The sequence below is a fragment of the Toxotes jaculatrix genome, chromosome 5 (assembly GCF_017976425.1).
Source record: "Toxotes jaculatrix isolate fToxJac2 chromosome 5, fToxJac2.pri, whole genome shotgun sequence".
In the NCBI taxonomy this organism is placed as follows: domain Eukaryota; kingdom Metazoa; phylum Chordata; class Actinopteri; family Toxotidae; genus Toxotes; species Toxotes jaculatrix.
The window spans coordinates 15,721,919-15,744,810 of record NC_054398.1 but is presented as its reverse complement, the minus strand read 5'-3'; the positions used below and the strand labels follow the sequence as shown (position 1 = coordinate 15,744,810).

At 41.2% G+C, this 22,892-nt stretch overlaps 1 protein-coding gene across 1 annotated transcript in view; it reads left to right on the top strand.

The window, feature by feature from the left end:
* tln2b (talin 2b) overlaps positions 1-13,112 on the top strand; it is a 79,973-nt gene extending 66,861 nt beyond the window's left edge. Inside the window, exons 46-57 of the mRNA XM_041038559.1 lie at positions 59-242; positions 692-817; positions 2,420-2,536; positions 3,120-3,305; positions 3,813-3,920; positions 4,822-4,927; positions 6,269-6,393; positions 8,656-8,781; positions 8,881-8,943; positions 9,038-9,220; positions 9,310-9,435; positions 10,790-13,112. Coding sequence (XP_040894493.1) covers positions 59-242; positions 692-817; positions 2,420-2,536; positions 3,120-3,305; positions 3,813-3,920; positions 4,822-4,927; positions 6,269-6,393; positions 8,656-8,781; positions 8,881-8,943; positions 9,038-9,220; positions 9,310-9,435; positions 10,790-10,918 — 1,579 coding nt within the window. The 3' untranslated portion in view covers positions 10,919-13,112. The remainder of the gene's footprint in view (positions 1-58; positions 243-691; positions 818-2,419; positions 2,537-3,119; positions 3,306-3,812; positions 3,921-4,821; positions 4,928-6,268; positions 6,394-8,655; positions 8,782-8,880; positions 8,944-9,037; positions 9,221-9,309; positions 9,436-10,789) is intronic.
* The last annotated feature ends 9,780 nt before the right edge of the window (positions 13,113-22,892 follow it).

The following is a 22,892-nucleotide window of genomic DNA, read 5'->3' as shown; positions in this document are numbered from 1 at the left end:
GCTGGTACTTGAGTGTGACTGTTGAGCATATTGTGACACAATGTGTCCCGTCCCTCAGGGAGAGCATCTTGAAGACAGCCAAGGCTCTGGTGGAGGACACCAAGCTTCTGGTCGCTGGAGCTGCGTCCAGCCAGGAGAAACTGGCCCAGGCTGCACAGTCCTCGGCCAAGACCATCACCCAGCTCACTGAGGTGGTCAAACTAGGAGCGACCAGCATGGGCTCTGAGGACCCCGAGACACAGGTGATAAAAATTCAAAACACATTTAGACTGAAGAATGTCTGATAGAACCACAGATGTTTCAGTCATATGTCGTTGTTGTCTGGTGTTATTTTCTAAAAGGTTTAAATCTTTAACAAACCTCAGTTATTACTTTTTAATTCAGCAGCATGGAGCTTTGTTCTGCTATCATAATTCTTTGTCATTGTATTATTCTCTAATATCAATCATTTATAGTGAATGACTTCTGTCAGTACACGCAGCGTTATATTCTCTATGTAATTGTGGTTTCATCTGATACACAGTGTCTCCTCTTTCCTCTGTGTGTATGCTTCTATCTGTGCCCTACACTGAAGTATCATGACTAGGTGCGAGTGATAAGGGCTACAGCGTTAAATCCTCTCCCCGGGGTTCGACTGATAAACCTATACTCTGACCATTGTGCCGTATTGATTCCAGCTCTGTCTCCTCAGGTGGTTCTGATAAATGCGGTGCGTGATGTGGCCAAGGCTCTGGCCGAACTCATCGGTGCCACCAAATGTGCCGCCGGCAAGCCAGCTGACGACCCGTCCATGTATCAGCTGAAGAGCGCTGCCAAGGTAAAGGACAGACCGCTTAAACAAATGACTGTCATATCTGGTTAAGCTGTGTTTTGATTTCAGCGACACAATTTGTTTTTGAATTGATGCTCTCCCACTGAGAAGCATGTAACTATGTATTGCACCAATGCTCTCTTTTTATTACTGCTGTGTTTAGTTTGAAGTGTCTGGTAGCACAACACTCAGCTCAAAGACGTTTTTATCAGGGTGTGTATTTCATTGGCTATTTTTGTCACATCTGTTTGTGGGACTAGACCCATTACAAAAATGATCAGTGTGTGAGAGAGAGCGAGGGCGTCTGCTCTGCTGAGAACTATCTGTTACCACTGGACCTTCTGTATTGTGACCGTTGAAACTACTGTAGGACAAGGTCTTTGAATCTGTTTGGCTGACAAGACCTGATCTAAGGGAGGCTTCTAGTAAAGCTCAGTCTAATTGTATTTATCATGTTAAACCAGTTTAATTTATCCGTACAGACTTGAGATTTTTCCAGAGTGCTTTACAGTCTCTACAAGACACAACATCCACTATTATTAGACCCTAAGTTGAGGCAAGAAAAAACTGCACATACAGTACATGCAGTAGGTGGTGTATGTAGTAGCAAGAAATAGCAGTAGAACTTGTAATAGAACTACAAAATGGAGAAACAAAGGTACAATATCAAAGTGTATTAAGTTGAAGAGTTCCAGAAAAAGTATGCAAATATGTGTTTTCTTAGAAAGACTGGATTAGAGAAAAGATGTTGAATAAGTTCCAGGTGCCACCACAGGCCTGAAAGGATCTGGACTACACTGTGCATGCACAAAAGAGGCAAGAGTTGTCATTTTCTTCTTGATTTGCATTACCACTTTTACAGCCGCCAACCTGCTGAGGAGTAAAAACTAGAGATCAGACCTTTTGTAAGTCTAACCTTGGTGCAGCCTCGGTCACTTCAGTAGAGAAACAAAGCTCAAAGTACTGAATCAGTGACAGAGCCATGGATAACTCTGAACCTCTCGCTTTTCTAGTCTAAAAAAAACGGCTGCAAACTTCCTCAACATATTTATTTATTTTACTCACAACTATCATTCCATGCACAGCATGAAAGTCTAACTGTTGCATGGGGTTTCTCATGTTTTCTCATCTAAATGGAATTAGGGCCACCCATGGACCTGGTCATGTTGACAGATTGTTTCTGTTCCTGCAACATATGGTGACCTCCAAATGGGACCCTCTCAAACTCCTGGCGATCACGTTGCACAAATTCCTAACCCAATAATGTACATTTCACTGAACGGAGAATAGACAAAACAGAATGGTGTCACCATGAATAAAACTTGAATTGTATTTTTCCATTTATAGCTGTCAGTAAATAAACTAATACTCAATCAGCCTCTTTTAATTTTGAAATAAATGCCTCAGTCTTCTCTTTCCGTAGCAGTTGATTGTTTAATTTTCATTTGATAAGCATCTTCAACACATGTAACCATTATTCACTGTAATGAAATCAGTGAAGGAGGAGGAGAAAAATCATTTAGCAATAAAAAGCTTTGCAGCTGAGGAGAAAGGGCTCCACCTCCTGGTTTGACTGTGAGCCTCATTATTACTCCCTTTATTTGACAGGTCATGGTGACCAACGTGACGTCTCTGCTAAAAACAGTGAAGGCAGTGGAGGATGAAGCCACTCGCGGGACGAGGGCACTGGAGGCCACCATCGAGTGCATCAAGCAGGAGCTGACAGTAAGAGTGCCTGACAGGCCGAACCACTTCTTCTATGGTCTATTGGGAGTCAACGGATGAGACGCAGCCTCTCTGCAAAGCTGGCTCACAGAGGGTCAGGGATATCTTTGTCTATTATTCTGAACAAAACAGTGGAGCTTTTTGTTCTTTTTTTTCCTCTTTATTGTCTGTCCAGCTCCTTTCCTCCTCCTCCTCCTTCCCTCTCAGCGCCTGCAGGTTTCTCACAGCTCTTGTTCTTATCAGGGTCTGGCTAGCAGGCACAGGCAGAGTGAGAAAGGAAGAAGATTTCAAGAGCTTGTTTTTTTGTAATTTTCTTCTAATCCTTATCAGAGGACCTCCAGCCTGAGAGGAGGTTTTACGAAGAGCTGCAGCCAAAGCCAGATTCAACAGACTGCTTCAACTAACTTCTAATTATACGGCTGCTCATATTAGCTTTTTCTGTTTACACTTGTCTCTGATTGCACAACATTCATGTGCACTTCAGCAGTTCTTCTGTGAAAACGTTCCAGTCTATATTAACACATCTGAGCCCCTGTCAAATGTCTGTCCAACTACCTGTGTCTGTGGTTCATCATCATGTCAGGTGTTCCAGTCCAAGGACATCCCAGACAAGTCCACCACACCCGAGGAGTTCATCCGCATGACAAAGGGCATCACCATAGCAACGGCCAAGGCAGTGGCCGCAGGCAACTCGGCTCAGCAGGAGGATGTGATCGCCACTGCCAACCTGAGCCGCAAAGCCATCTCCGATATGCTGACTACCTGCAAGGTGCTAATCCACGGCGCCCTGCCAGAACAAGCCTCACACAGGCACCACCAGGCTGCCAGGGTACATGTGAGCCCAGCCTGCTGGGAGCAGATAGGGCGTTAGAGTCTTGTCTACTACATGGCTGCTCCCGCTGGTGGTGACTCAGTCACTTTTCAATATCATGCAGCGGAGCATCAGTCAGCATGTCCTTCAGCAACCATAGAACAGTTGCAACAAGATGAAAAAGGGAGGGCACGGCATTGTGTGCTGTGCTTTTGAAAACCAGGGCATTACAAACAGATCAGTGAAGAGTTAGAGATCTTATTAACCAAATGTTTGATTTCTGAGTGACACTAGGTACATCTGCACTTGTAAAATAACATGAAGACTATTACAGACCTCACATAGCATATTTTCACTTTGATATCAGGATTTGTGTTAAATCTTATCATTCCATTGGGAAATAAAATGTTTCTACCCTTTTTTTTTTTAAATTTACAATACAGCATTGTTTTCTCACCCTTCCAGCAAGCAGCATACCACCAAGAAGTGGGCGAGGAACTGAAGAGCAGGGCCCTGCAGTACGGCTCTGAGTGCACCAACGGATACATCAACCTTCTGGAGCAAGTGCTGCAGGTTAGAATGAGACAGAAATGTGTGTCATAAATAAATAATGGAAGTGGCTTGTGTGCATGTGTGTGCATGTGTTTGTCCCTAGCTATGGATGGGTGCATCCTGGTCTTTACTGTTACCTCATGAGATTTCACAGGTCTTATCTACAAGATTACGCCTTGTGATGCTTGACAAATCTTGCCTGGCTTCCTGTCACTCATCCTCTGCACTTACTGTAACATCACTATGAACTGGTGAAGGAAAGAAGGTCTCATGAATGACTACTGTTCACTATTCTTTAGCATGAGTGACAGGACTGAAGACTTGAAATCTGCTTCTGTGTCTGCAGTCTGTCTGTCTGCATCCATATTCCTACATACATTAGATAATTTCTGAGCATTTTGTTGCATAAGTTTGCATTTTAATGAGAGCATTTTTTTTTCCTTAGTTCTTAATAGCACTACCCATGTGTTGTGTGAAGACGGTCTGCTAGTTTATGCTTAAAGAATCATCTCATTTGCATATTTAGTTACTGGTACATCGTGTTAATTCTGGCAGGACATTAGGCCACTGAAAGTACTGTGTTTTATAATTTGGGGTCTAGAATAAAGAAAGAATAGAAAGACTGTACTGTTTCTACTTTGCCAGTTTCTCAAGTAACAAAAACCAAATTGAAAAAAATAATTGGGCAACACTAATTGACTTCCAGGAAGGCAGTGCATGACTTTCATGCCAAGCAAGTCAGTTGTTATTATTAGTTACAGTTATTAGTGTTTTGGAGTTCATTTTCACATCGTCTATGATCTAGGTAGGTAGTCAGTTGTCATCTTTGCTTTCTGATTTACCCTTTACATTATGTTTACTTGTGCTTCTTTTATGTGTCTGTGTCTGTGCCCATGCACGTGTCGGGCTCTTGTGTTTTCAGGTGCTGCAAAAGCCCACGCCGGAGCAGAAGCAGCAGCTGGCCGTACACTCCAAGCATGTGGCAGCGTGTGTGACAGAGCTCGTCCAGACAGCTGAGGCCATGAAAGGTGAGACCACACACGCCGCTGATGTACGCTGTCACACACTCTTACACAATACACGCAAACAAGACTGAGGCTTGACAAACTTCACTTACCTGTGACCCCATTCACACTGATGTCAGGGTTTTATGGACCACTTAACACACATGAAAGTTGTGTATATTTAGCATTCCAAGTGTTTGGTACTCTATGAAACAGTATTATGTTATTTTATCTAGAGGCATGAATTTTACAGAAGCTTGTGCGCTTTCCAAAAAATGTTGGCAGCAGATTTTAATTTTAAAATGACTGTATACCCTCTGCAGTGTAAAACTGGGAATGCTGAAATTGCAGCATATCGTGAGTTTAAAAGCAAGGGGATTCCCATTAGGAGCCAACCCAATTTGATAAAATGTTAAAAAAAAAAAAAAAACATGACAGGATTGCAGCAATGTTGGAGATTAGTCAAAGGAGCCCTAATCCTCTTGTGCGTGAATAATATTAAAGTGTTACTGAGTCAAGCCACCAAACCTGTCTGTCCCTAATAAAGATGGGTCATGAAAATCACTTTAGAATATTGAAATCGTACCGTAGAGTGATTGCTCTGCAAATTGTTCCACATTAACCTATGTAGGATGGTTATGACGCAAACATACTAGAGTGTTTCCACTAGAAACTGCACTGCCACATCTGACAGGGGTAATAGATTGTTTGGATGAGAATTAGATTTCAGCGTATAGCCTGAGACCCAGCGGGGCTATCCACTTCACCTCTCTAATGTCCCATGTGCTCTCTCCCTCTCTCTCTTCCTTGCTCTTTCCTTGCTGTCTCAGATGGAGGTAAGTGGGATATGGTGTGTTTTGTTCCTTCAGATCACCTTTCACAGAGTCAGAAGGGGGTAGAGGAATAAACGACCTGGGGGTGGGGGTGCAGAACAGATTTCCCCAGAGCTCAACATAATCTATGAAAACATCGTTCCATCTGCTTTACCAAGCTGTTCCCAAACAGCTCCGTTTTATAGGCACATAAAAACCTATTTAAAAAAAAAGAGACAATGATCCATCAAATGTAAATTTCTTCTGACTTTTAGGTTACCTTATTTAATTTTGAGGAATTACTGTCACACCGCAGCACAGCTCATGAGTTTTGCTTGCTGTTGAAAGAAAATGAGATTTAACATCTCTGTGACGCCTGGATTGTGTGAATGAGTGCATGAAAAAGAACATCTGGTTTAACTTTAATGTTGACCCCTTGTTACATAAAATAAAATGTTATCACCATAATTATTGTACAGCTGTTTCTTTTGTGAGTCTGTGCGAGATAAGCATGCTGTAACCAATGTCTCGCCATGTGCGGATCGCTTTTCAGGATCAGAGTGCGTGGACCCCGAGGACCCCACTGTCATCGCTGAGACTGAGCTCCTTGGAGCAGCAGCGTCCATTGAAGCTGCAGCCAAGAAACTAGAGCAGCTGAAACCCAGGGCCAAGCCCAAGGTATAAGTGCCCCTCTCAACCCTTTCCACCCACACAAACCCACGCACAGTTTTTTGCCATTAATCAGCAGGGAGACCATGTGGGCCGAAGGTGGGAAAAGGTGACACTGACTTTGAAGCGGAGTCATCTTTTTCGGTGAATGAGCTGCTATCTTGACATCATTAAAGGAGAAAAAAATGCGTCTTTGTTACACACACTGCATTGAGTCAGACAGCTGGTCTTGTGAGCTGATGTGTAATGCTTGGAAAACTTTCTTCAAACGCTGTTTTTGGACATTATTTTGAGTTGCGTTGCCAGGAGATGTAATTACCCTGCTGGGTCTTCAAGCTTATGTTGGAATGAGTTCAAAAGTGTGATGAACTATTGTGACCCTTTCCAAAAGAGAGGGCCTCTGTCTTATTGAACTTATTTCCTTTGTTTCATTGCAGTGTTCCTCATTTCTAAACTAAACTCAGGGAGGCTTTTACAGCCTGTTATTCATCCCCCACACGCTGTGGTATTGCCTAAAAAACAAACCAACTTTACCACATAATACGCAGAGAAAATAGGCAAAGGATGGGAGATGACAGTGATAGTGCTTTGGGAATGTGAAATTACTTTTATATTGTCCTGTATGCTATATAGGATTGTGCTTGTGGTGTGCTACTGCATGATGATTGTGTCGCTTGTTTATCTGTTTCTGGAGACTGAATAGTTGAATCCTAGTGCTCCTCCTTGTGTGCCTGTAGTGCTTTCCCCATTTTCTATACCTCTTCCTGTGCACAGTGATTGTCAGTTCCACCCTCTGCCTGAATGATATGAGGGATTGCATATTTAGGTTACCCCAGTTTTAATAAAGACCCTATAATTCTCTGTCTCATACTATAATTCCACAGCTACAGACTACATTTATGAAAAGGGGATTAGTGACTGAAAGGCTTTTCCTCTCTCAGATGTCAGTGTCTCCCTCTAGTGATCTAATGGGAAGCAGCTCTACCAAACAGCATCTAAAGGGGAAATACCACTGAACTTTACTACATTTTTCCCTCAGTTACACTTTTATCTACAAGTATGCCTTACTCTCCCCAGTCCAGTTTTGTCTACCTTTAATTTATGTTCAGATGCAGAAGAAAAAATAAAAATAAAAAAACCAGATGTAACCATAAATGGAAAATACAGACGAATACATACAATTTTTATAGCTTCTCAAAGCTTATCCAAGTTTTGCAGTCCACAAAGCAGTTTCTCACAGTAAAACAGAGGCGCAGCATATGTGATTTTTAATTCAAAAATTAATTTTACTCTGAGACAGAGTTAATGAAGTGCTTCTGATTGTCCTTAGAGGCATCAAGCCACCGTATCATCTATCAAATCAAACTGTGTAGGTGTTTAGCTGCTTCCATCACACATTTATTTGTCTAAAACAGCTTTTATGCTCCTCCTTCCTTCTCTTTACTCACCCTCCTCTCAGCTCCTTCATCCCTCCCACCCTGTAAAGAGTTCTCCTGCTCCCAGCATGTTTCCCTGCCCTGTACCCCCCCCCCCCCCCCCCACCTCTCTATGAGCCGTTGTAGACCTGGAAGCCTTCTCTGCAGGGCTCTGTCTGATATGTTTGATATATTAGGTTGTTATTCAGTCCAACTATATATCAAACATATTCCTACAGTGTCCCGCCCTGTCTCCAGCCACGTGTGCCTTATGTGTTTATGGAGGTCTATCAAATGTCAATCAAATGCTGTTGACTTCTGTGGCAGAGTTGGCCATTTGTTAACTGTCCCTGAACTGATATACTGTGATCTTCATACTGGTATTTAGTTCAGGTTTGGAAAATTGTATATATAGATGCCATTCTGTTGCCACTCAAAAATAATCCTTTTCGATTGTGCTTTGAGTGCAAGATAAATTTGGACTTTATAGGTTACGCTCAGGGTTGCCATTAGCTACCATTGAGGATACAGAGGTCATGTGCTCCCAGTTTTTACTAGGGATTTGGGTTGTTTTAGGAAACGAGAAGGGAGATTGCATTCTGCATTTTAAAAACTGGCACTTCATGGATATTTTATAAGCTGATGAAAGTATGTTTATACTCCTAATATAAATACATTCTATTACTTTTAGACCAATAACTATACAGATAAGTAAATGATTTCTGGGAAAAAATTACATTTAGACCGTCATGTTAGGAAATTTCAGACAATATAAGCAAACTGTTGCAGTCAATAATAATAATAATAATCTTTTCTATAGTTTTAAGTCTAAGTTGATATGTGGTTTTCCTTCCAGCTGGCAGATGAGACGCTGGATTTTGAGGAGCAGATCTTAGAGGCTGCAAAGTCCATCGCTGCAGCAACTAGTGCGCTTGTTAAGTCTGCATCAGCAGCTCAGAGAGAACTGGTGGCACAAGGCAAGGTGAGTCTACACAGCCACGCAGACACTGTAGGAGGTGACCATAGTCTGTCTAATAGTGTAATACAATATGTACATTTCTTTCCTCAAACTCTACCACAGGTGGGATCCAATTTAGCCAACGCAGTGGATGACGGCCAGTGGTCACAGGGTCTCATATCAGCAGTATGTTGCTATGGAAAATTAATCTTATAAACTTGTTGTATTTTACTTCTTATTAAAACAAAATGAGCATGTGTAAATTTGTTGCTTGCTGTAGGCGCGTATGGTAGCGGCAGCTACCAGTAACTTGTGTGAGGCAGCTAACGCCTCAGTTCAGGGCCACGCCAGTGAGGAGAAGCTCATCTCTTCAGCCAAACAGGTCGCAGCTTCCACAGCTCAGCTGCTGGTGGCCTGCAAGGTGAAGGCAGACCAGGATTCTGAAGCCATGAGGAGACTACAGGTAACAATAATTCACAGTTTTCATTTATCCGTTCAAACTGCATGCACGTGGATTGTGCACATGCTAACTTTGAGATTATTGGGTCGAAGGCTGCTGGCAATGCGGTGAAGCGAGCTTCTGACAACCTGGTGAAGGCGGCTCAGAAAGCAGCATTTGACAAGACTGAAGATGACAGTGTGGTGGTAAAGACCAAATTCGTCGGAGGCATAGCTCAGGTGAGACAAAATCCTGAAAGATCTTAATGAGAGACCGAGAACAAAAATCATCCCAATTGTGCGGGTTTGCCCTTTTCACGGAGCGTTTGCACCTCTCTCTGATATGTCGAAATGCCACAGTCGTTTTTCTGAAATTGTGATGAGCTGCTGTGGATAAACAGCTCATCAGCTTCATTTCAAAGCTGTTTACCAGCTTTACCAGACACCCACAGCTGCAAAACATCTCATCTCCTGGAGACTTTTAGCATCATTCTTTTACAGCAGATAACTTGCTTCCTTTTCATCTTTGCAAAAAAATTTGACAGTAATTGATGTGTTTTTTTTCCAGATCTCCAGGGTGCTGCAGGAAGCTTTACTCTTCATCTTGATTGATTAAGTTACTGTCTCAGTCAGTGGTGCACCCCAGCTGGGCTTTAGCTTGTCAGTTTCTCTATCTGACCAATGAGACTTGTTTTCTCATTCATGTCTGATAATTGTTGCACAGAGGGGAGCTTTGGACAAGAAAACACTTGAGGCTGCAGTTTACCATTCATCTTTTTGTATACAGACCAAACAGTGAAACTTTTTTGGGGGGAGGGAATATCTTTATTATTTTCACATTTTTATAGCCTGATCCCAACTGTCAGAACAGAAAAACCGAAAGAAATTCTGTGATTTCTCTTTAAAATGCTGTATTGAAATTATGACCAACACAGAAAAGGCCTACTGTATTTTGTGCACTATACTCCTGAACACTAAGATTTGGAGTGAAATCATGGCTTTTATAATCAGCTTTAATGCTTGTGTGTTTACATCCATATTGACAGCCCTGTTTTTCCAATGCCTCCCAAATTCATAGGATCCTAGGGATTGTTTTTTTTACAGTCAGTCCTTTCTTTCAAACAATTGAAAAACATGTTCACTTGCACTGAGGTCCAGCGTCTGTCTTCACTAGTCAAGAACAAGAACAGTTTCAAGTTTGAAAATTCAGTGAGAAGCTTAGGAGGAATTTAAAGATTTCAAAACAAGCGCAGTCAGTTCACTGCTGGCTTGTATTTCACCGTGTTTTATTAACTTAGTTAATTCACATATGTGCATAGTATGCATCACATGTTTAAATCTCATTGAGAATAAAGCTCAATTTTTTTTGCAATGTTTAAATGCTTCTTTCTATATACCAGAAGACACTCCTTCTCAGTGTAAGGTGCTGTTTTGTGCCATTGTTTCTCCCATACTTGGAATTAACAGGCCTCTACAGTGTGAACTGAGAACAGGGCAGCTGTACAGCAGGCTATTCATTTCAAGCTATCCACAGGAATGGGATTATGATGAGCGAAAGGCACATTTTCTGTCATCTGTTCCCCTTTCTCCTCAGATCATTGCGGCTCAGGAGGAGATGCTAAGGAAGGAGCGAGAGCTGGAGGAAGCCCGGAAGAAGCTGGCTCAGATCCGACAGCAGCAGTACAAGTTCCTGCCCAGCGAGCTGAGGGAGGATGAGGGCTGACTGGCTGAGCAGGAAGGATGTGTGCTGCACTGAGGAGACCCTCTTGTCATGGAGTGATGTTGCAGATGTACTAATGGCTGCTTTACTGTCATATAACCGAGGATTATACAGCACTTGAAACAGGCCTGTTTGGTGAGAAAAACAAGTGCCTGTGCTCTGTAGTGTATTTGTGTGTGTGTGTCAGTGTGTGTGTGAATGTGTGTGCATCACGTGCGTATGTATCTGTCAGTGACTGACGTCGACATTCAATAAGGAGAAAGTTGCTACAGTTGTCAGTATAAGCAAGTTGAGACAGTATGGTAAAGCTGTATGATAAATGTATCATTGCTTCGTGAGTGTAGCTGCATCATGAACATTGCTGACTGTTACAATCATGAATTGAAGATGTTATGAATGCTGAATTCCTCCATAATTATTGAATGTTCTATAATTGTTGAAGGCTCAGAGCAAATGGAAATGAACTGATGATATATGTGCAAATGGCAGAACAAACCTAAGGGTCCATAGCTTGTATTCTATATGTAAGAACCTCAAAGGGTTTAAAAAAAAAATAAAAAAAGGCAGGGGGATGGAGGGGGTAGGGGGGTGCCTCATTTCACCACTGGCTTGCATGTACCATAATGTCTATACATATCAATGAAGCTACTAACCAATAGAGTAGTATAGAGTGGAAAGGCACTACTATTTTACTAATAAAAATGTGAAATTGGGGTTTGCCATTAATCTAGCAAATCTTTTGAAATCGAGGATTCTGATTAAACTATGTTGATCAGCTTGACACCAAACAATGAGGGTTTCTGATTGGAGTAAAATAACAATTAAAAAAAAAAAAACAGACTGGCCAACAATTACTATTTCATATTTATTTGTGACTAATTTTTCAAAGGAACAAGTAGAAACTGTAATCAGTGTTATTCAAATTTGGACTGTAAGTGACCAAATATGTCATGCTCCTTGTACGTCATGCCACTTCATGTAACCCCACCACTTCTTCCCTCACATACACAGAGCTGTGTAAGGAATATATGTTTACATTATTTGTCGTGTTTGTTCTCTCTTGTCTTCATGTTTTAATTCCTCTCCCATTAACACTGGCCAGATACAGTTTGGGTGCCCGCTGTACTGTACACCATACACAAACACACACACACACTCATACAGTTATTTTCCACTAGTCACTGCCCTGTCATGGCAAAGGCATTTTCACTTTAGACTGACTGTCTATAGCAATACATAACATAGAATATTCCAGCAAGATAATAATGAGAGTCTGCGCTGTTGTTGGTTGGAAGATTGGATGTGTGCAATGATATTAGGTTTGGGCTCTTGAATGAAACAAGCATACATTATGCACTGAAGTTACTCATAAACGTAAGCACTGAAGAAGGCAATTTAAAGCTTCCATGATCTTAAATGTGGGACATGCTCCTAACAAACTAGAAGGAAATAGCTTCAAGCTCTGATTGAGGAAACTGATTCAATGATTTCTTTTTTTCTTGAGTATGTTAATGTATAATATATTGGAAATTTTAAGTGGTTCATCTCCTCAGTCTGTCCATGCCAGTGTCTGGTCTGCATTGTGTACTAGTGCCTTACTTGAGTCTGCCCTGTGAGCAGCTGAAGATCAGGCTGGGTGGGAGCCTGAGCCTTTTCCTCTCTGGATCAGAACATTATGCCAGTCTAATGCCCATCGGGGTCTTAACAAACTGTCACCTAGTCCTTTGCCATACAATACAATGCCTTGGCTGGTGACCTACCTGCCTACAATGTTATAATGCTGATATAAAAGGGCATCTGTGGATACCTTAGGATTAAGAGACCATATCGGAAGACTAACACTAGACTGCATTCCATGAGCATGTGGCAATTTGTGTTTGAAGTCGAGAAATTGTTGAAATTCATTATGCCAAGTCCTTCTTTAAATGGTGGACAGAATAACTTCCTTGTTTCATTGTCTAATCACTATAAAAAGTTTTTATCAGTAAATGTAAGAATTACCCTGAACTATATTGTCTAACTGATTTGTCCGCGTATTAACGGAAATAGAAAAAATTATTAGCTCTGTTATGAATCGGTGTTGTGCTTTCTTTAACAGACTGCATTAGTTTTATGATTTGATGCTGTATGTACAATATTTATCTGGTCACAAAAGTATTTTTTGTATTCACTAAAAAAAATAAAGAGTTTCAGACAACCAGTACTGTTAAGATCATTCTGTCCTGTTCCATATCCGTGCATGTAGTTGACAAATGAGATGTCTTAACAGGACAGAAAAAAAACAGCCATGCTACATTCTTTCCAGCAGATGTCAGTATTATCCTTCATAGTTCAGTCAGAGGGGTCAATGGATGTTTGGAGAAATATGTTCTAGTGGAGGGATTGGCAAAGTTAGCCAGACCAAATATGGACATAGTGGATGTGCTTTTTTTCTCAGATCACAGACCAGACGTGAAGTATGCAGTGATTCCCATTTAGATGTTTTGGTCAAGAATGAGATTTCACATTACTTTTTTTTACACAGTTACACAGCTAAAAATTTTGTAGGGCTGTTGATAAGCAGCCTGGTGTTGACAGTTTGTCTAAATCAGACTTGACCTTGGCTTTTTTTTTTTTTTTTTTAAACTCAGGTGATACAGTAATTATTTCACACTGAAGCTGAACCTCTTTCTGTGTCAGCAGCGTATGGGTGCAGAATGTGTGAATGATGGTTAGAGGTGGCTAGCACAATACAATGAGTCGTCCTAATGAGCACCATATTTGGTTGTTTGAGTGTTTTGGTCTCATGCGAGGCCAGGCCATTCAGTGGAGAGGGGAAACTGAAGCCATGTGTTTAACTGGGAGTGCCCATCTACTACTCACCCTCTCTCCGACTCCCCCTCTCTCCCTTCAGTCCTAAGGACCAGGAGGATGTTTATCTGGTTAACTCTGGCGTTTTTACAGAGCTATCAAAACCTCAGTAGATTAATGATGTAAAGCAGCGATGTGGTCTGGTCGAGTTCTTCCTCTTATTGTCTTGAACTGATTTCAGACTAATTAGTAAACCACTCTGTTAAAGCTATAATCAAGTTTCCGCAAAGGTCATGCATTTATAGCCTTTTACTGCAAAATTTCCGTTTTGGCAGGAGAAGCACCATGGTCAGCATGATGGTTGCAATGAAAAAAAAATTAGAGTTTGGGTTTCGCATGCACTCAACCACCCCTCTTTTCAGTTCTTAAACACTACATCAATTTCTCAAGCTCCCTCTTTGATTTTCTATTGGTTGGCATTAAAGACACTTACTGTCACATGTCCATTCATTGCACATGGACACAGGTATGGACTCCAGATGCACCTTTTTGGCACCGTGATGTCATTAACCTTTTCAACCCCGCAGACTCATGTGGAGCGTATTTCAAACCTCCAGAACTTCAAGATCCCAACCGTTCCAAAGATGCAAAAAATGTTGAGCTAATTACAGATGTCATGTGCACAAAATCTTGTAGAAGAATTTTCAGTTTGAAACAGTAGTGCAGACATTAAAAATGGTGTCATGCTTTGAACTTTTCACATAAGGAGTCAATGAAGTGATGCACTGGAACTTGATAGTGTTTGTTTTTTGTTTTTTTGGAGTTTCCAAATGGTTCATGACACATTCAATAATCCTTAGCAGCATCAGTGTACATCTCTAGCATCCTTAATGTCTTCCATTTGCTGCGTTGAAAGGTGTGCTTTGCAGTGACACCCGCTTGTGCCATGTCTAATTCCCACAGCCTTCCAGCCATTTAGTTCATGCTTTGTTCCACGCTCAAGTTCTCATACTGTAAGCCATGCTAACTCCATAGCTAAACCAAATGGCACTGGGTCAACTCTCTGCTTTCATCATTATAGCACTAATCTACAGTATATTAAACCCATGGCAGAGCAACATTAAGTGCACTTGGCTGATACAGGTTTGTTAAGTCTATATGTTTATAAAATTTTCTGCTTGGATAACAGCCAAGGCACTGTATGCTGGACTTGATACTGGGCAGGAAAGGAATCATGGCATGTGCTAAGAACAGCCTTGGTGAAACTGAGAGTTGTCACTCTGGAAAGCTATGTAGCCAGTAATAGCATGTTAATAATACTCCTTGAAATCTCAGTGTTTATCAGTTTCTCAATTAGCCTTTTCGGGAGCTGCTTTTGCGGTTATTTTATAAGACTAAACAATGGTGAACTCTTTATGTATTCAGAAAAAAAGGCATAAAGTTAAAGCACAAAATTATAAAATAGGTCGAGAGGCACTGAGAGAGAGAGGGAGAGAGACAGAGAGAGAGAGAGAGAGAGAGAGAGAGAGAGAGAGAGAGAGAGAGAGAGAGTTTCTGCCCTTAGCCGGTTTTCTCCAGCTCTACAGAAAAAAGATGAAAGAGGAAGTGAGGTTTGGAAAAAATGCACACCAGGAAAAGTTTTGGGGTTTTGGGTTGGGCCATTTGTCCACAGCACGCTTCTTAGATTTTTTTGTTCATAGATGACATTTCAATCTGACAGTGTCTTTCTCGGTTCGTTGTCAGATTGAACCATCTGTGAACAAATAGTTGTAATCTTTGGACAATGTGAAGGATGTTTCTCCTCTTTTGTCTTTTGTGACTGCTTTCCAAGCACACCTGTTCTCCAAGATTTTCAAGTAATTTTTTTGTGTGTGTTTATAATCCTGTTGAGTTTGTGATATAAAGTATAGTGAAGGCTTAGAGGTTATTCAGCAGCCATGTCAGGCAAAGAAATTTCCTGGTTGCTCGGGCTGATAAAACAGTGGAAACCAGCATTGTTCACAGGTTGAATGCCTGTAGTTAATGTTTGGCTTCGGGCCATTTTCTCAGGAAGTTTCACATAGTCCAGACCCAAACATGGTTTGGTAAGAGGAACTTACCAAACTGTTCAGAAAATTATCAAAACCTCCCAGAAATTTCCACCCAGCATGTTTTTGCTTATTGTTGATGTTGCTTATCCTGAACTGTAGCTGTATTTTCACAGTTAAACTCTGTCCTGTATGATTGCTTTTATCACTGAACCACAATAGCTGGTTTAGTGATGAAAGCTGTCATCCTCAGTCTGTGTTTATCCAAGTTTCATTCAACAAGACTCTCAGACACTTCATGTTCCAGAGATGCTGCTACATGTACGTGTATGGATTTCATGTAAACACACTTGCACTGTCTTGGCAATGAAATGGTCTGAAAAGCCTGAAGAAAAAAAAAACACAGTGGAATAGAGCAGAGACTTACAGTATGGTTTTTACCAAAGTGAGTGAGATCATTGTGTTAAAAGGATGCCTGTTGTTTACTCATACTCACATACCTCCCATCTGCCTGTTCTGAGAAGTAAGGCTCCCTAACATAAACCTGGGAGACAGCAGCTGATGGATATAAGAGAGCCTTTTACTCGGGTCTGGAACACTTGACTATTTTAGGTCATCGGCCTGGGTTCTCCCAACATGTTGGCTCCAGTACTCATCCAGTGTACAACCTCTGATTTAATGAGAAGAGTAACCAGATGATGACTTCTGTGCTTTCATAACTCAGAACTGGCCATTGTGTGTAGTGTAATTTCACAGGTAAAGCCCGGGAGGTTGCAGTAATATTACTCTAAATAACATAGTGGTTCATTTCACTATTTCTAATTTCATATTGGATAGATGGTCATTAAATGGAATTCACCAACTGGGGAGGATTAGAAATTAAACTAGTGCTTTTTATGAAAAATGAGTTGGTTCATATACCAGATTTTAACTGTTCAGTCAAATACCATAAAAGTGGTCCTTTGAGAGTCAGTTTGCAGGAAGTGTCCCATATTCTGGCCCTTATGTAATGCTACATCAGACAGAATTCACCCATTTCCATGAGATAACAGGCGGGTGGTGATATTAAGTGAAGTATGCGGGTTAGTTGCAGTCACCTTCGTAGTGCCCATCCTCTGCTGAGTGACAGTATTTGCTGTCTGTTTCTCCCATGACGGCACAGCAGCTTCTTTAGCCATCATGTAAGGAAGGCGCAGTATTTCTCAGTCAGCAATGACAGCAAGGCTATATTGGGACTGAGCTGAGACTTAAAACTTGGTGCTAATTTTGGACAACTCCACATGTAACAACAGAAATATCCATTAAATGATTTCGTCCGACTCCAACACTGTCTTCTGAAGTCGAGCTTTTCTCTGAGATTTACTTAGACTTTTCTTGGTTTTGCTCATGCCTGAAACAGTGTTGGGAGAGAGCTGTGGAACGAGGGAACGGCCTGTCTCAGACTGTGCTGCCGACTGGAACTGATCTGCAGTGTCTCCTGGGATTTAAGCTGTCTAGAGTGAAATCTAACACTCGTCCATCCAAACCCTTCTGTCTTAATAAGGAAACTTTTCTCAACACTTGTTAGATGACAGGCCGCATTTCTGCAGAGGAATAAGTTCTTGGCTCCTTTACTCCTTCTCTCAATCCTGCGGCCTCCCCGCCCTGTATTAAAGCTGAATAAACAGTCACTACACTCAGTGCTCAGCAGATTTTTCTCAACATTAATGTTAGTTTTCATGAGAGGATTTGATACGGGGACAGCCAAAATTATTAATAAGTGTGACTTTATCCATGCTATTCTGTCTTACATGGACAGTTTGCCTGACTGCTCGTCTCCTTTCGTATTCACTCAGCCACAGACTCGGCTGATTACCTTTAATGGATCCAGGGAGTCTCTCCCTATGGTGGAAAGTAACAAAGTATATCTACTGAAGTACTAAAGCACAATTTTGAGGTATTTGCACTTTACTTGAGTATTTACATGTTATTCTACCTTCTATTCCACGACATTTCAGAGGGAAGTATTGACCTTTTTTCTCCACTTAGTTCATTTGAAAGCAAGAGTTACTGGTTACTTTGTAGATTAAGATTTTTCTCAACTCTTTGCTTTCAAACCATTGATTTCCCTCCTAAACTTCTCAGATGGTTTCATTTAAAAGCAAAGATTGGAGAGAAGTCTAAAAAAATGTGCAGCAGAATTTTTTTTCCCGTACATCTCATTAATAATATCACAACCCTTAGGAAGTGGGTGCCCACCTTGGAAACCACTAAACTTCCCAACAGTATTTAAAGTTGCTAAAAGTAGCCCCACCTCAACCAACTGATATATTCTAGCAATGATTCTGTTCTTCTCTACAAATATTGAGTTCTTTAACACTTTTTTGCATACATTGCTTTTATTTAACTTAGTATTTTTCACTAATGGTGATTGGTACTTTTACTTCACTAAAAGCTTCTGAGTGCTTCTTCCTCCATTGGTCTTACCCATTCTTTTGATGGGAGCGATGCTTTCTGTAGGAAGCCTAGGAGCATAATTATCCTCTTATCTTCCTGCATATTGTTATCTCAGACATCCAAGGCCTCAGAGCAGGAACTAACCAGACCACACCAGATGGATGTCTATTTATTCTTACGTCTTTTCCCTCAGGCAGTTGTTTTGTGACTGACTTTGCACAACTGTTTTATCTACCTCCCTAGCTGTGCGGTGAGTCTAAGCCTGACTGGAAAAATGGTCACGGCGTCTGATCAAACGTGGGGCTGCAGGCAGCCTTTGGTATAAGAATGCAGGTGCTGCAGAGCTGTGGGTTCCTGTGGCATTCCTCACTGTAGAGAGACCACTGTGACCCAGTCACAGTGAACACAGCCTGCAAGCTTTCAAACAGCCACTCAAAACCACACTGGAATGTCTCATCACCATAGATTCTCACACACACTCCACATTATGGCTTTTCGTCAGCAAAGCTATGGTCATCTTGAGGTTTGGAGCTCATACTCATAAACTTGATACAAAGCTTCACTTTCTTTTCCAAATTCAGAAAAGAGGAAGGTTTTTTTTGTTTACTACAAATGGTTATTGTAAGTGTTTTGATGAGGACTACTCTCCCTTAGGAAGAGTTCAGATGGATTTTGTTGCTGAGAGAAAGTATTGAGAAAAATTTCTAGTCACAAAAATATACAAAGACAGACATCATACTACCGTAGAAGTCCAGCATCCTCCTCGTCTTACCATTGTTTCATTTCTCAGTGCCAGGAAGGCACTGACAGTCAGGACTGTAACAGGGAGAACAGTGGCTGAGCTGGAAGTGCATACCAAGAAGTTTTATAGCCCTGTGGAATGGAAAGAAATATCGAGTACGTCTTTGGACCTCACAAAAAGCCCCCGCAACTTAGCTGCTCTGTCTATTAGCTTGCTCTGTCTCCTCTACCTCTCTTACACGAGACAGAGCCCATATATGGACACATATATGAAAGATTCTCCCTCCGTGTGCAAACACGGAAACTTCTAGCCCTATGACAAGAGGGGAAAAAGATTGAAGGCAAATATTTAAAGAGAGCTATCAACAAGATGCTGAGCGGCTGTGAACTGAGATATAAAACCAGCAAGACCAAGAAACAATAATTAGTCAGCAAGAGGGTGAAGACATAAAGTGTATCGCAAAGGAGGGTGACAGCGAATCAGTGATTCAGAAAGATCTTTCCACAGCTTCTGATCCCTGAAGGAAGAATTTTTGAACAGGACACAAATGTGGTGCTGGGAAGGAATCTCTTATCCGGAAATTGGAGAAGTTCAAGCTGCCTGTAAACAATCATTTACTGCTCAGTTCCCTCTTGACTTGCCCTTTTCTGTGTACAAATAAACACACGGAAAGTGCAAAAAGCTTTGTTTTCCAAAATTGAAGGCAGATTGGTATTGCAGAATGTCGGACAGATTGACTTTTTTGTCTTCCAGTTTTCGTGCTATGACATGTTCTGACCTTTTAGAGAATTTAATTTTACACTAGAATTCTAGCGTGGCATCCCACATGAGCCTGAAATGAATCGTGACAGTTCCCCCCGAATGCCACCCCCCCCCTCCTTTTAGTCTAAGCTGACTGAGCAGCATCAGATATGGCTGACATTCTTGCGTTTCTGTGCGTCCCCATCTGTAGAGGGGGAACACAAACAAACAGTCTGGGAGGAGCCCTGTCGAGGCCACAAATATTCCTCCATTATGACTTCTACCCACATTTGTGTTTGCAGTACTGGAAGCTTTCGCTCTTGGTATTTTTACTCTACAGCTCAGCTTGTTTTCTCTCTGTAAGTTGTAGCTACTTGCACAGTGTCACTCAGGATTGTCTGCAAACGTTCGTCTCAAACTCTGGCAACAAAATATGAAGTTCAAAAACACTCTTAGATCTTCACTTATTATAACTGCATGTCAATTCCTTAGGTCAGCCTCAGCAGAACTTTGAAAACACACCAGTAAGGGGAATTTCTATGAAACCATGTAAGACTAAAGGTTTTTGCTCCATTCCAGGCCTGCGAGAGATTTATTACAGGTCTTTTACAGTCTGGGAGATGACAGATCCTTTCATTTAACAGCAGCTACTTGTACTGCAGCAAAATCTTGGCACAGGAGGAATGCTGCCCATCTTCAACGAAGCACCTGCAGCTGAAATATTTGACCTTCATACCCCAGGAATTTGACTCCTCAAATTATTGAGCACGGGAGTGGTGAAAATTGTCAATTTTGAGCACCTTACACCATAGTTTCAGTTTCCATTATCTAAAAAAAAGGTTTAAACGGAATTACAACGAAGGGGACACTTCTTTGTGATTTACATCCTTAATGACAGATTTATCACCACACTGAACTGCGTGAGTCAAAGTGTCACAGCCTTATTGCAACTATCCATCAAGTAAAATACTGTTGCTGTCTCTGTGCCCTAGTTGTGGTTAGATGTCCACCTGTGCTCGCTAATATAACAGTTCAAGTCTTACGACTACCGGTATATGTCAGTGGAACATTACTGTGTATAAACTCAGCGGCAGTAGGGCATCGACCCGGCTTGGGTTACAGCTTGGGTTGCACCCTCCCAGTACCCCCTCTCCATTTTTGCTATGCTAAATGATTATGCCCCTGCATGGAGCTATCTAATCCCACGGGTACCATCCCAAGGAGCCAGCGAGTTCTCTCTATATATATATCTGGACGATGTCTGCAGAAATCTTCAGATGGTATTTGACAAGGAGCCTGCCAGCACTGTGCTTCTCAGAGTTTCACTCAGTGGTGGTGCACTCAAACTGAAGGGCAAGCTTCCCTCAGTATTCCCTCACTATTCTGTGTCCATTAAAATCAGTGGTACATCACTGGAAAATAATCGTACATGCTGTTTTCCAGAGTATTATGTGTTCACACCAAATGACAGACTACAGATCAAGTAGTTTAAGATATTTTCCAGAAAGAACTTGACTTTTTTTTTTTGCATCAGAGAGGCATTGTGACTTAGCCTCAACATAGGCACACACATAGTTTCTCTAAAGCAGTCAGATTTTAGCCATGAGAGAACCTTAAATGTCTCTCCCAAGGGTGCTCTTATGTAAACATGATTTCAGGCACAACAGCCAAGTCAATCTCAGCTCCTCCCTGAGCAGCCACTGAGGAGAACCGGACATTCCATATACATAGTGGGCTGTCACGGTAGGCCTAACAGATTAACTAATACAGTGTTACGGTCTTAGTTTTGGTTTTGAAGCACTTGGAAAGGCTGCTCTGTGTCATTTAAATGGAAAGGAGGACAAACTGTGTTGCTGCCTCATGGCCACAGGGTTGAAAGTCTGAGAGTTCAAGGATTCTTATGTCTCAATTGTCAATTTCCTGAATTTAGGTGTGAAAATCTGGTTATTTTACCTCTTGTGTGTCCACTTTTTGCCCCTTTAACATCTATATTAATCGTCATATCACCACAAATATTTTTATGGCCTCAGAGTTGTATCATGTTTTAATGTGGTTCTGCACACACTAACTCTTACAAGCTTGTTTATAACCATGGCTGTCATAAAATCTCGCATGGTAGGAAAGTAAAGATAATGATAGTGTAGTGAATGTGTGTATGATTTCTGCACATTGCTGCACCTGTTTCACTCAGCTGTCGCCTCATGTGGATGACTGAATCAGGACACAGAGAGACGATCGGGATTCCACCATGTCAGAGAATCTCAGATCTGTCAGGAAAATGGGCAACAGTTGTCTGATGGCAAGTCTGTTTTTTCACACAGAGACACACTCCGTGTAGTGAGGAATGAATTCCTCATTCAATAAAGTCAGACTACATCCTCACAGCTGTTTGCCGAGGTTGAACACTGAGAAGATTCTTGGCTGTTGAATGAGCTTTCTCTGTTTTCAACACAGACAAAGCTTTCTGACGGCAACAAATTCTTCAGTACTGTGAATGACTTTGAAGATTTAGGAGGGAGGGAAGCATAGCAACAATTAAAACACAGAGGTTAGTTTAAATTAGTTGATTAAATTAGTTGATTTACCATGTTTCAGTTCCAATTCAAATGCTACAATAAAACCTGAGCTCTGTATTGATGTCTGAGTGCTTTTTCCAATTCCAATTTCCAATCTAAACTGGAACACAGAAGCTTTTCAATAATGTTTGGACATGAGGAGAGATTTGTGACTACTGTAATCTAAACAAGTGTATTGGGCCCTGGGCTATTTTTACAGTGTGCCAATATGTTAAAGGAAAGCATCATAATGGAGCTTATTTTCATTCCCAGAATGCCACAGCAAATCCAGTGTGCCATCACAATCCTCTTCGGAGTCCATTAAGTTATTATCCTGTTGAAGATAATTAAGATCAAATTGCAAATCGTGAATGCAACCAGTGTTTTACTGTCAATGGTAAGGACATTATGAAGGATTCTTGAAAATATTAAATATGACTTCAAATTCAAACGGTATAAAATACTATATGCATACAGTGTTAAATCTAAAAACATTTCCAACTGTAATACATCATATTTGACTTGTAAAATATACACAATGACACGATGAACTCTCATGTATACACACAATAAACTTTATCAGGAAAGCAAATTCTTGAAAGACATAGAGACACCTTTGTATATAGCAGATAAAGCTTTATATATTTATGGGGGTTAAATCATTTTTTCCTCATATGAAAGAAATG